The 13,194-nt window shown below is 42.4% G+C and overlaps 1 protein-coding gene and 1 long non-coding RNA gene across 2 annotated transcripts in view; both read right to left on the reverse strand.

Annotated features, from left to right (window-relative positions):
* The window catches only part of LOC138978447 (uncharacterized), a 177,874-nt gene that overhangs the window by 77,467 nt on the left and 87,213 nt on the right, over positions 1–13,194 (reverse strand). The gene's annotated exons all lie outside the window — the stretch shown is intronic.
* The window catches only part of LOC138979058 (G-protein coupled receptor dmsr-1-like), a 3,999-nt gene continuing 1,355 nt past the window's right edge, over positions 10,551–13,194 (reverse strand). Inside the window, exon 2 of the mRNA XM_070351869.1 lies at positions 10,551–12,364. Coding sequence (XP_070207970.1) covers positions 11,711–12,364 — 654 coding nt within the window. The 3' untranslated portion in view covers positions 10,551–11,710. The remainder of the gene's footprint in view (positions 12,365–13,194) is intronic.

Consider the following 13,194-nt stretch of genomic DNA (forward strand, 5'->3'; position numbering starts at 1 on the left):
AGGTGTTTGTCTAAACCACTTACTGAAATGTTTTGAGGTTTAATGACCATACACATGTTGAACCGGTGAGTGTCTTCCGCTGCTTAATTCGCAAATAACTATTTTATTAAAGTCCGCTTGAAACGCTCAAAGATGAAATTCCATGTTAAAAAGTGACAAAAGTTTCACATTTTCCCGTTGTAACAGCTTCCGATGATATTATATGAAAATTCTGATCCTCTGAGAGGATTCCCCGAAACAAAATCAGTTTGTACGCCTAATTTTAATAGAATTGTCCAAACAGTGTCGCTAATATTGTGCTAAAAGATGAATTCTAGAACAATGTCCAGACAGACACCACTTGGCAAAAAAAATTTTCAGTGCTGGGAGATGAAAAAAAAAACTACCTCGCTACGCGCGGGCTCCGCCCGCGCTCCGCTTGGATAATGATAATTAAGTAGATGTGTACTGCCGGGCAGTACATATCCCAAGCGAAGTCGTCCATCTGTGTGTACATGATTCTCTCTCTCTCTCTCTCTCTCTCTCTCTCTCTCTCTCTCTCTCTCTCTCTCTCTCTCTCTCTCTCTCTCTCTCTCTCTCTCTCTCTCTCTGTCTTAAAATGTGTCATCGATGACGTGTTTTCATACTTGCTAATGCGGCAGGCTAATCATGACGTCAAATTGAAACTTCTTGAAGTCTCTCAGAAAGGGACATGAAAACCATGTGGGGGTTACTGGTTTGGGCTGAAAAAAAACCCAACTCCACCTAAAATTCAAGCGCCTATGGGGCTGAATTATGCAGCATAAATTGTGAAACATCAGGATATCTCACACTTTCAATTCTGCCATCATGTCAAATCTGACAACAAACCTACCCACAAAATGTCATAAATATCGGTGTAGAATTGAGACTTAACGGTTTTTAACTGCCAAAAATAAGTTTTTTTGACTGGAATAGTTTGTCTTGAAATTCAGTTTGGGACAACGGACCCACCCACTAAATTTCATAAAAATAGGTGAAAATTTAAATGTAACGGTTTTTAACTGCCAAAATTATGTTTTTCTTCTGGAAAATTATGGAGTGAAAATCAGTTGGGGACAACGAAACTACCCACAAAATTTCATAAATATCGATGAAGAATTGAGATTTAACGGTTTTTAACTGCCAAAAATAAGGTTTTTTGTCTGGAAAAGTATGTCTTAAAATTCAGTTTGGGACAACGGACCCACCCACTAAATTTCATAAAGATAGGTGAAGAATTGAAATTTAACGTTTTTTAACTGCCAAAATTATGTCTTTCTTCTGGAAAAGTATAGAGTGAAAATCAGTTGGGGACAACGAACCTACCCACAAAATTTCATAAATATCGGTGAAGAATTGAAATTTAACGGTTTTTAACTGCCAAAATTATGTTTTTCTTCTGGAAAAGTATGGAGTGAAAATAAGTTGGGGACAACAAACCTACCTTTAAAATTTCATAAGAATCGGTGAAGAAATAGGATTTAACGATTTTTTAACAGCCTTGACACTGAACATTTGATAAATCATTGGTGATGTCATCATAACCCAGTCGTTGTAGTTGTCGTCGTAGTTGTTGGTGTTGTTGTTGTCATGTTCGTTGTCGTGATTGTTGTTGTTCTCGTGTTGTTGTTGTTGTTGTTGTTGTTGTTGTTGTTGTCGTCGTCGATGTCATTTGTTGTTGTTGTTGTTATCGTCGTCGTCGTCGTCATCGTCGTCGTTGTCAGAGGTTATTTCTAAAGATTTCATTGATAGTCTTTGTTCTCGTCACCAAGACTTGCTAAGAACAAGCTTGGAACAGCAAGAGTTCCAAGAACAAGATTAGAACAACTCATTACATCATTACCAGTACGTCATTTGTATTTAGAACACACTTTAGAAAAAAACTCTTCAGCTACAAACCAGTCACCCTCACATGGCGGAGGTGTTTGTCTAAACCACTTACTGAAATGTTTTGAGGTTTAATGACCATACACATGTTGAACCGGTGAGTTACTCCGTCACGGCGGAGGGCTCACCGTGCACCCAAAAGCGGACTCTACCAAATGGGTATTTTTTGAAAGCTTGGGACCTGCCAAACATAAAAATCGATGTTAACAAGAAATATTCAAGGGCGCACTTTCTCTTCTCAGTCAAAATTCAACTATACCCTGAAGAGTGATGCACGAGCATTTCAGACGCTTGCCTCTGAAAAAAGAAGTTCTCAGCCAAATTACGAACTCAAACTGGTACGTTTTACATATAAATGTGTTAGTTGGTATCTTTTGATTATCACAAAACAATTTGCGACTGCTTTGGCCGAGGATGCTGGTGACAGTATCATTATTATGAACCCTACCCTAAATCCAGGAAAGACGTCGTCCAAAATGTAGGTAAGTTTTGATTAAAAATAAATTCACACAAGACTAGTATTGTTGTTTGGCTTCAATGGATATATTTTCGTCAAGTATGATGTCTTTACATAATATCTGTATAATATGAATGGATTTGAACCATATACTATGTCATTATGACCTTCCAATCTTCCTAACCCCCAGCCCAGTAAAGCGTGCGAGACGTTTCCTGAAAAAATGTCGCTTTGTGGTGCGAGTTCAGTGTGACATGATTAGTTTCCAGAACCCCATTTCTGACTTTCAAAGTTTATCTACATACATTTAGCAATGCACGAGCAAAATATGACAACTCAATGGTGCCTTTTGGTTTAATGCTATGGTAAAATTGCTAGTGATAGTGTTTACAGGTTGAAACAAAACATAACAGAGGGGAGTAGTCTTCCTCAATCTGGTTCAGAGCATAATGTATTTCTATTTTCAGAGGTAGCATTATTTCTGATAAGAGCTAGAGCCAATATAATGATGCTGAATATTTGAAAAATGAACTTTGTGACTCATCTGAGTAGCAGAAGAGCCTTCGTGATCGTCAGCGTAAGGCTGGCTGTCTTCAAGGCAATTCCTAGATGAACAACTTAACACTGCGTTCGATTATTCGCCCGTTTCTTAAGTTAGAGCTTTGAGACTTTACACGCGTCTAGGGCTACATGTACGCTTTACAATACGTAAAATATAGTTGACTCTCGCGTTATGTAAAGGTCACAACAAGGTCATTACCAGGCAAAAACGAGGGAAAACCGAGGGAAAGTACCATTTTCTGCAACTGTTTACAAGAAAAAGATTTCAAATTCAATTGTTTCCTGGGATTAACGCATCTCTAGACATGACAATCATCCGATTATCAGACATCAATTGTGGAGGTCACGACAAGGTCATTACTGGGTAAAAACGAGGGAAACCCGAGGGAAAATACCATTTTCTGCAACTTGTGTGTAAGTAAAAGCTTTCAAACTCCATCTTCTTCTGGTATTGGCGCATCTCTAGGCATGACAATCATCTGATTAACAGTCCTCAATTTTCAAGGTCACAACAAGGTCATTACCAGATAGAACCGAGAGAAAACCGAGGGAAAATACCATTTTCTATAACTTTTTTGTAAGTAAGAGCTTATAAACTCCATCTTCTTCTGGGATTAGCGCTGATTTCAATGACCCTGAAGTCCGAGGAAAGTTTTCTTGACCCATGCCTACTTTGAAGGTCATGACAAGGTCAAATTTACACTTTTTCTATTTGGGAATATCTTTTACGGTCAAATAAAATACTTTCTGGACGTCAGCTATTTTCGAAGCTAAAGCTTAATTACAACTTTACACACGTCTTGGGATTTATGAGACATAACGCAAATATTGTTGACTCTCGTAATATTTAAAGGTCACACAACAAGGTCATCACCAGGTAAAACCGAAGAAAAACCGAGGGAAAGTACCATTTTCTGCAACTGTTTGTAAGAATGAACTTTCAAATTCAATTGTTTCCTGGGATTAGCGCATCTCTAGACATGACAATCATCTGATTAACAGTCATGAATTGTGGAGGTCACGACAAGGTCATTACCGGGGAAAACCGAGGGAAAATACCATTTTCTGCTACTTGTGTGTAAGTAAATGCTTTCAAACTCCATCTTCTTCTGGTATTGGCGCATCTCTAGACATGACAATCATCTGATTAACAGTCCTCAATTTTCAAGGTCACAACAAGAGCTTATAAACTCCATCTTCTTCTAGGATTAGCGCTGATTTCAATGAGTCTTTGGAAAGTTTTCTTGACCCATGCAATGTTTGAAGGTCATGACAAGGATGGGATTTTACACACGTCTAGGGCATTATAAGACATGAAACAAATATTGTTGACTCTCGTAATATTTAAAGGTCACACAACAAGGTCATTACTGGGTAAAACGACGGAAAATATATCAACTTTATGACTCGTCTGAGTGCCAGGACAGCCGGTGTGATCCTCAGAGTCAGGCTTGCAGACCGCAAGGCTATCGGACACCTTAACATTGACTTTTTCTTCTCTCTCCCCTTCTCTTCTACCCCTATTACATCCAGCCCCGCCCACCCCCCTAGAGCCCCTGTGGGCGAAGGAAGATGTCATGAATCTGCCTCAACAGCTTTAGCTTAGAAAATAGCCGAACACAAATAGAAAACGTCTAAACTTGACCTTGCCATGACCTTCAAACTAGGCATGGGCCAAGAAAACTTTCCTCGGATTTCAGGGTCATAGAAATCAGGGCTAATCCCAGAAGAAGATGGAGTTTATAAGCTCTTACTTACAAAAAAGTTATAGAAAATGGTATTTTTTCTCGGTTTTCTCTCGGTTCTATCTGGTAATGACCTGGTTGTGACCTTGAAAATTGAGGACTGTTAATCAGATGATTGGCATGCCTAGAGATGCGCCAATACCAGAAGAAGATGGAGTTTGAAAGCTTTTACTTTCACACAAGTTGCAGAAAATGGTATTCTCCCTCGGTTTTCCCTCGTTTTTGCCTGGTAATGACCTTGTCGTGACCTCCACAATTGATGTCTGATAATCGGATGATTGTCATGTCTAGAGATGCGTTAATCCCCCAAAAATAATTGAATTTGAAAGCTTTTTCTAACAAACAGTTGCAGAAAATGGTACTTTCCGTCGGTTTTCCCTCGTTTTTGCCTGGTAATGACCTTGTTGTGACCTTTAAATAACGCGAGAGTCAACTATATTGTATGTATTGTAAAGCGTTCATGTAGCCCTAGACGCGTGTAAAGTTTCAAAGCTCTAGCTTAAGAAACGGGCGAATAATCGAACGCAGTGTTAAGTTGTTCATCTAGGAATTGCCTTGAAGACAGCCAGCCTTACGCTGACGATCACGAAGGCTCTTCTGCTACTCAGATGAGTCACAAAGTTCATTTTTCAAGTATTCAGCATCATTATATTGGCTCTAGCTCTTATCAGAAATAATGCTACCTCTGAAAATAGAAATACATTATGCTCTGAACCAGATTGAGGAAGACTACTCCCCTCTGTTATGTTTTGTTTCAACCTGTAAACACTATCACTAGGATTTTTTACCATAGCATTAAACCAAAAGGCACCATTAAGTTGTCATATTTTGCTCGTGCATTGCTAAATGTATGTAGATAAACTTTGAAAGTCAGAAATGGGGTTCTGGAAACTAATCATGTCACACTGAACTCGCACCACAAAGCGACATTTTTTCAGGAAACGTCTCGCACGCTTTACTGGGCTGGGGGTTAGGAAGATTGGAAGGTCATAGTGACATAGTATATGGTTCAAATCCATTCATATTTTACAGATATTATGTAAAGACATCATACTTGACGAAAATATATCCATTGAAGCCAAACAACAATACTAGTCTTGTGTGAATTTATTTTTAATCAAAACTTACCTACATTTTGGACGACGTCTTTCCTGGATTTAGGGTAGGGTTCATAATAATGATACTGTCACCAGCATCCTCGGCCAAAGCAGTCGCAAATATTTTTTGTGATAATCAAAAGATACCAACTAACACATTTATATGTAAAACGTACCAGTTTGAGTTCGTAATTTGGCTGAGAACTTCTTTTTTCAGAGGCAAGCGTCTGAAATGCTCGTGCATCACTCTTCAGGGTATAGTTGAATTTTGACTGAAAAGAGAAAGTGCGCCCTTGAATATTTCTTGTTAACATCGATTTTTATGTTTAGCAGGCCCCAAGCTTTCAAAAAATACCCATTTGGTTGAGTCCGCTTTTGGGTGCACGGTCAGCCCTCCGCCGTGACGGAGTAAGTGTCTTCCGCTGCTTAATTCGCAAATAACTATTTTATTAAAGTCCGCTTGAAACGCTCAAAGATGAAATTCCATGTTAAAAAGTGACAAAAGTTTCACATTTTCCCGTTGTAACAGCTTCCGATGATATTATATGAAAATTCTGATCCTCTGAGAGGATTCCCCGAAACAAAATCAGTTTGTACGCCTAATTTTAATAGAATTGTCCAAACAGTGTCGCTAATATTGTGCTAAAAGATGAATTCTAGAACAATGTCCAGACAGACACCACTTGGCAAAAAAATTTTCAGTGCTGGGAGATGAAAAAAAAAACTACCTCGCTACGCGCGGGCTTCGCCCGCGCTCCGCTTGGATAACGATTACTTATATAGCGCGTAAACCTCGTGGTGACAAGCCCAGAGCGCTTTACACTTACATAATCATAATACAAACAAGGAAAGAGAACTAAATCCGAATAAATTCAAACATAGTCACACACACCCTCACACGCACGCACACACACACGCACACACACACACACGCACGCGCGCGCGCACACACACACACAGAATCTTTCTTTCGTCATTGTCAATGTTCAGGTAACCCGCAATGTAACCCGCATACAACACCATCGCGCACCTACCCTCCTTCACACCCCCCCCCCACCCCTGCCTGTACACGTACTGGTACCCCCATCAGGGGCGGATCACATCCATTTTAAGGAGGGGTTTCCACATTTCTTTTAGGGACAATTCGATGACGCGAAGCGTTCGAACCTCTTAGGCGGTCCCCCTAAGCATGCTCCCCCGGAAAATGTGGATATAAGTAAGGAAAATGGAACAATCCGGTGCAATCTGAGCCAAGAAACTCCCCTAATGCACCTTCCCAAAAGTAAATTTAAGAAGACAAATTTGGATCAAAACAAGGACAATTTATCGATCTGGTGCAACCTGAGCCAACAAATTACCCAACTACTTTCCAAAACCGTCACTTAGAAGACAAAGGCCGGCTCCTAGGGGGGTCTGGGGGCATGCTCCCCCGGGAAAATTGTAATAAAAATCAAGGAAAGTGGAGCATCTGAGCCATCAGTTTTTCTTTATTCTCAATTTAAAAATAAAATATTTTATAGGCTAGGGGGGGGGGGGGAGGGGGTTCCGGAAACCCCGGAAACCCCCCCTGGATCCGCCCCTGCCCATACATCCTCTACAACACACTCGCGCACCTACCCTCCATTATTACCCCCCCCCCCTCCATCCTATCATGTGGCCAACAAACTCTGTGTTCTCTGCAACAACACTTGTATTCATTATACTAAGTCTGCAGGCACCGTCGTCATAAATACATTCTGCGTGAAAGTGATAATGTTCGCCGCTACCGATGTATCCATGTACTTTGTCCAGATAAAAAAAAATGTCAACGGCCTGACCGCTTCCTATGCCGAGTGGGGAATGTTTGTTTTGTGGGGCTGCATGTTACTGCAGTATATTTTTGCAGAACCACTGGCGACACAAAAACCCATACACTTGCGCAACAAAAGAAGAAGAAAAAAAAAACAAACCAAGAACACAAAGACAGTTTTTCTAAGTCAGAAGGATTCCCGACTCGGCTTTTAACTTCAAAAGCATCTAATTTATTACGAGGACACTTTTGAACCCTGTATATAGATGTTATTCATGAGGTCAGATCTTACTCGGCACATCCGAGTTCTTAATCGCCACGATGCCTTGAACATTCGGTGGATAGTGTCGCTTTCAAAGCACTCCGGGGGCCTGACATTTCACACAACTGTTTCGCTAACACTAAAGAGTCTTTTACAAACTGCATACCCAGACACAGCGTATTATGTCGTGTGTGTGTGTGTGTGTGTGTGTGTGTGTGTGTGTGCGTGTGTGCGTGCGTGCGTGCGTGCGCGCTTGCGCGCGTGCGTGTGTATGATGTGTGTGTATGTCTGTGCGTGCGAGCGGCGTCTGTGCGTGCGTGCTTGTTCGCGTACACTCGTATTGTTTCCAAGTTTGACAAGTTTGTGCTGTATTCTTGCTGAGGGCAAAAAACCCACACCACATTGTTTCTGAAGTTAATTCTCTCAAGGGAAATTTGTGAGGCCATGCTCCGAACGCTTCTAGCGGTGCAAGCACACAGACACTGACTGGGCGAATCTGACCGTGATAATTGATCTGTCCATATAGCCACGCCCATGGGAAATGCTCTTCCGGCTTCGAGGTACGTAGGCGTATAATCATCACACAGTTTTTCTTGCAAACAATCATCAAATTTTTTTTTCTGAGGGGGGGGGGGGGGGGGGGGGGGGTGAGAGAGAGAGGGGGTTGGAGGTGGTTGTTGCTTTGTTTATATAAACAAAAAACCCTCCATTTTTTGTTTCTTCCCTTGTTGATATGGGTATTCAGACCATGCTAGTTCTCTATGCGTGTTAAGGCTATTGCATGAGTCAGCGAGTGCATGAATTTAACCCTGATTGTTACATCTGTATAAAGTCACCCCCCGGGAAATGCATAATTCTAAAGTTTTGTGAGCAAATAATAAGGACAAAGGTTGTTGTTGTTTTTGTTATGTTGTTGATACATCACATAGTATTTTTGTTTTCGTTTTTTTCTCTCGCTTTTTTCCAATTTTCGTTTTTCCTGTTGAATACGTTATTACATGTACATTATTTAGACAATGATAGTGATTACATATCTGTCCCCCCCCCCCCCCCCCAATATCTGTGCCGAAAGCGAGGTCTGCAAACAGCACCATCACATGTGCTGAGAGCCCTCGACTATATTGGACACACAAAGACAAACAGACAGACAGACAGACAGACACACACACACACAGACAGACACACACACGCACGCACACACACACACACACGCACGCACGCACGCACGCGCGCGCACACACACACACACACATATCTTGTCTTCCTTCCGTCCTGCAAGAACCCCCCCCCCCTCTCCTACCACCCCCTTATCCCATAATAATTGACCAAAATTAATGAAGTAAAATAAAACTTACCGCGACTCAACTTGATCTCATGTGGCTTGATCTCATGACGGGAAAAGAAAACGGCAATGCACGTAAAAACCCACCCGTGAAAAACACTGTAAGTGGGAGTTTTAATAGAAGATATCATTTTTCGTGCTTTGTAAAAAGTTGGAAAAGGGTAAGAGGTAACTGGGCAGATCATATACCAGCAATTTTCCAAGGAAAACTATATTAATAACTTTTTTTTCGGGGGGGGGGGGGGGGGGGGGGGACGACGAGTCTAGAGGTCTACTGCTCAATAAAACGTCAGAATGCCTTGGTCGTTGCTATGCTAACTTGGCTTTTTCTGTCCCCAGACCTAGTGTCTATTTGGGACATGACGTGGTAAATATGCTAGGAAAATAATAGGTCGTTGGTGAGCAAGACAACATGAAATACATCGTCGCATGCAACTGCTTCATTCAACTTTGCTGACTTGTGAACTTGCAGCCAAACAAAAACAGACGGCATTTTTTAACCCATTAGGATAGTGTAAAATTCATAATGAGATCTTAAACTTGCGAGACAGAAGGTCCACTGGTGACCCGTTGTCCGCATGATTCATACTGCGATCGCTTCAACCGCTGTTTTAGCTTCATGAGACATGACACCCTCTCAAAAACCCCTGCAAGGCACCGTCGAAGGAGCTAGGACGCACACACGGGAGACAACGAAAGAGTTGGTCCGACAACGTTAGATAATGGACACAGATGAGCTTTCCTGACCGCCTGCCGATGGCCCCTCAATAATTATAAGAGCCTGGAGAAGGGTTTCTGTCCCTCCGACGACTGTCTAAGCCAGGGAACCGATTGTGATGATCATGTTGAAACACACACGCTTGAATGTACTTTTCTGTGGTGAAGGAGGCACATATCGCATGGTCAGAATGGTTGTTGCAGCGTTTGCTTTAGGCCAAAAAAAAAAAATTGTCTGTTTAGGGTAACCCGACCGACCCTATCGATTTGGCGCCGACCCAAAAACTTTTTTTTGATTTCAAAAAAAAAAAGAAAAAAAAAAGAGGTAAAAATGCTAAAAAGAGACATTTGGCGTTTCTTTCTCTCCCTTTCTCTCTGTTTTATTTATACGTTAGTTTTGAAACATGTATTCATCAAATATAAGAAGTGAATTTACACACACACACACAAAAAAACAAAAAAAACAAAAAAAACCCCTACCTACCTACCGACCCTACTTTTTTTGGTCATGTTACCCTAAACAGACAAATTTTTTTTTTTGGCCTTAAATATAAAGTAGTTCTTAGTTGATAGGCGAGAGCAAACTTGAAAAACACACACACACACACACGCACAGGCACACACACACACACACACACACACACACACACACATACACACACACTGGCACACACACACACACACACATGTATACACACACAAACACACTATTCCATTAAACGACTATGGGTGGAAATTGTAAGAAAAAAAGTGGAAATAGTCCGTCAGAGAAAAGCTTGCCATAACATTAAGGGAGCCGTAAAGTGGATGTTCCGCTGTACTGTCCGTGCTTTATAACAAATCTTTAGTATTTCATTGTTGGTAGGCAAGAGCCAACTTGAAATTGAGATATGTAAAAACTCAGACATTGACTGAGCAATTTATAGAGTCCTAACGCTTTTACACTTGGGTACACAAGCCGTTGTCCATAGTGAGTATGATACTAATTTCTAAAGCAACCCGTATTGTCCGCATGGTTGATAATGTTTGCATGCGTTCTGTATACAGCTGTTGATATTCGCCTAATCGGATAGTACTTTTTCTCACATGAAGTATATGACACATCAAAATCATACCGATATACCGATAAAAATCATACTCAATCGCAAGACTGATTTTTCTGTGGTGAGGCTGCACGATCAGTGGTTGATACTGCGTGAGCTTTATTCGCAGCTTCGGCTGTTCGGTGAAATTGAGAGATATACTGTATATGAGCGTGCGTAGAATCCTGCATATCTCAGACTTGCGAGGCGGACTTTTCAAATGTAGCAGAGATAAACAAACCGTTGTCTGCAAAGTGACATCCGTAGGACACTACAGGCCTCAGATTTGCGAGACAAACTTGTCTGCGTTGATTACCCTAGTGACGCACGATCCATTATCTCAATGGCTGCTACTGTGTGAGCTTTATATCCAGATTCCGCTGCTCAGTCACAATTCATAGGCGAGAACGAACTGGAAATGGTGAGATCTAATACATTGAGGCATCTACAGAATCAAACGGATCTCAAACTTGCAAGGCAGACGTTTTAGCGGTGGTCAGGGCGGCTTTAGAGAGGTCCAAAAGGTGCTTTTTTAATGTTTTTTTTAGAACGTGTACGTGTACGTGTACGTAACGTGTAAGTGTAGTGTCAGAAAATGAATCTTTTACGTCACACATTTGCTATCCTCTACACATCGTGTGTATTTGTACCAAGAGTTTTCTACGCGTACGGGTCATGTCAAAGTCGACACGTACGCGTACACGTCTTGGCTACACGTACTGCTTCTAGACCTCTGCATTTGAAACACGCATCCGTAGAATCATACATGCCTCACACTTGTGAGACGGACTTTTCCACGTTGGTGTCGCCGGTGACGCACAAGCCGTTGTCGGCGTGGTTGTTGGTGGTGCGCGTGTTGACGCCGCTCTGTTCCACGCTGTGGTAGGTCTTCTTATTAAAGCGCGCGCTCTGAGGCCCCGCCCCCGTGCAGGCTCTCACCACCAGCAGGTGCTCGCGGAACTGCTGCGACATGGTGCAGTAGAGCACGAAGTTGATGGCGTTGTTGATGAGCGCGATCATGTCCAGCGTGTCGGCGATCAAGAAGTACACGTTCTGGAAAAACTGGCGCGACATGGCTGACATGATGATGGCGAAGACCTGGGGGATCTCGCAGACGATGTACATTATGATGATCACCAGAAGCATGGTTGTGGTGCACTGGTGCCGGGCGGTGCGGCCCCCTCCGCCGCCACGCTGCGACGAGTTGCGCCCCTTGTCCGAGTGGGCGAAAAGGCGCTTACGGCGCGCGGCGCTCTCGTGCAGCTTCTTGAGCAGCAGCCCGATGAAGACGGAGATGAGCGTGCAGGGCATCAGCTTGCCGAAGACGGCCATGAGCCAGAAGGACGTGATGGCCAGCTTGCTGGGGTTGTTGGACCCGATGGCGAGGTCGTTCAGTCTGTACAGCGTCTCGTTGTTGCGTATCACCTGCGGCAGAGAACAAAAAACAGATATTCGATGGGGTCAGAATATCAATATCAGGATCATCATCAAGCAAAGAAGGATTATCGTCTGACTTGTAGAGCGTCTGGTTGTTGTGTGTCATTTCGGCGCGCTCGCTCTAAAATGTACGAACGCATGCACGCATGTATATATACGCATGTACGCACACACACACACACACACACACACACACACACACACGCACACACACACGTACACACACACACACACACGCACACACCCCCCTCCTACACACACACACACACACACACACACTGCTCTTCCTCTTCCTCAAGCTACCACTACTTATTCTTCTCCTGCTACTGATTCTACTGCTGCTAATAACAAAAACAGACCCTAACATCCATTCACAAAAGACAGTAGATTGAAGCTGGTGTGTCGTGTCCATTTTGTAAGGTCCTGCTGTGTTCATTCCCGGCCGGGCCAGACACATAACGCTGGCAAGTAGAACACAGAAATCACGCTGTTATAGTCTAACCTAATCCTACAGCTTTTTGTCTCTTGCGGATTTGGTCGTTTTGCCTCAAATGACAAGGGCGAAAAACAGGCATAAAGTTTGATGGTCAAAACCAAAGCACCAGAGCGGGATTAGGTCGAGATTAGAATGCAATTGTATAGAACAATTGACGTCCTTGTAAATGGGTATTCGAGATCAGAATGACACAGAATAGTCTACGTCCGTGTATAGGAATTTGAGATCAAAATTAGACAGAAACCCGTACGTCCGTGTATAGGAATACGATATCAGAATGATACCACACACAAAAACCTACATCCTCGTATGGGAATTTGAG

The sequence above is a fragment of the Littorina saxatilis genome, linkage group LG10 (genome assembly GCF_037325665.1).
Source record: "Littorina saxatilis isolate snail1 linkage group LG10, US_GU_Lsax_2.0, whole genome shotgun sequence".
Lineage (NCBI taxonomy): Eukaryota > Metazoa > Mollusca > Gastropoda > Littorinimorpha > Littorinidae > Littorina > Littorina saxatilis.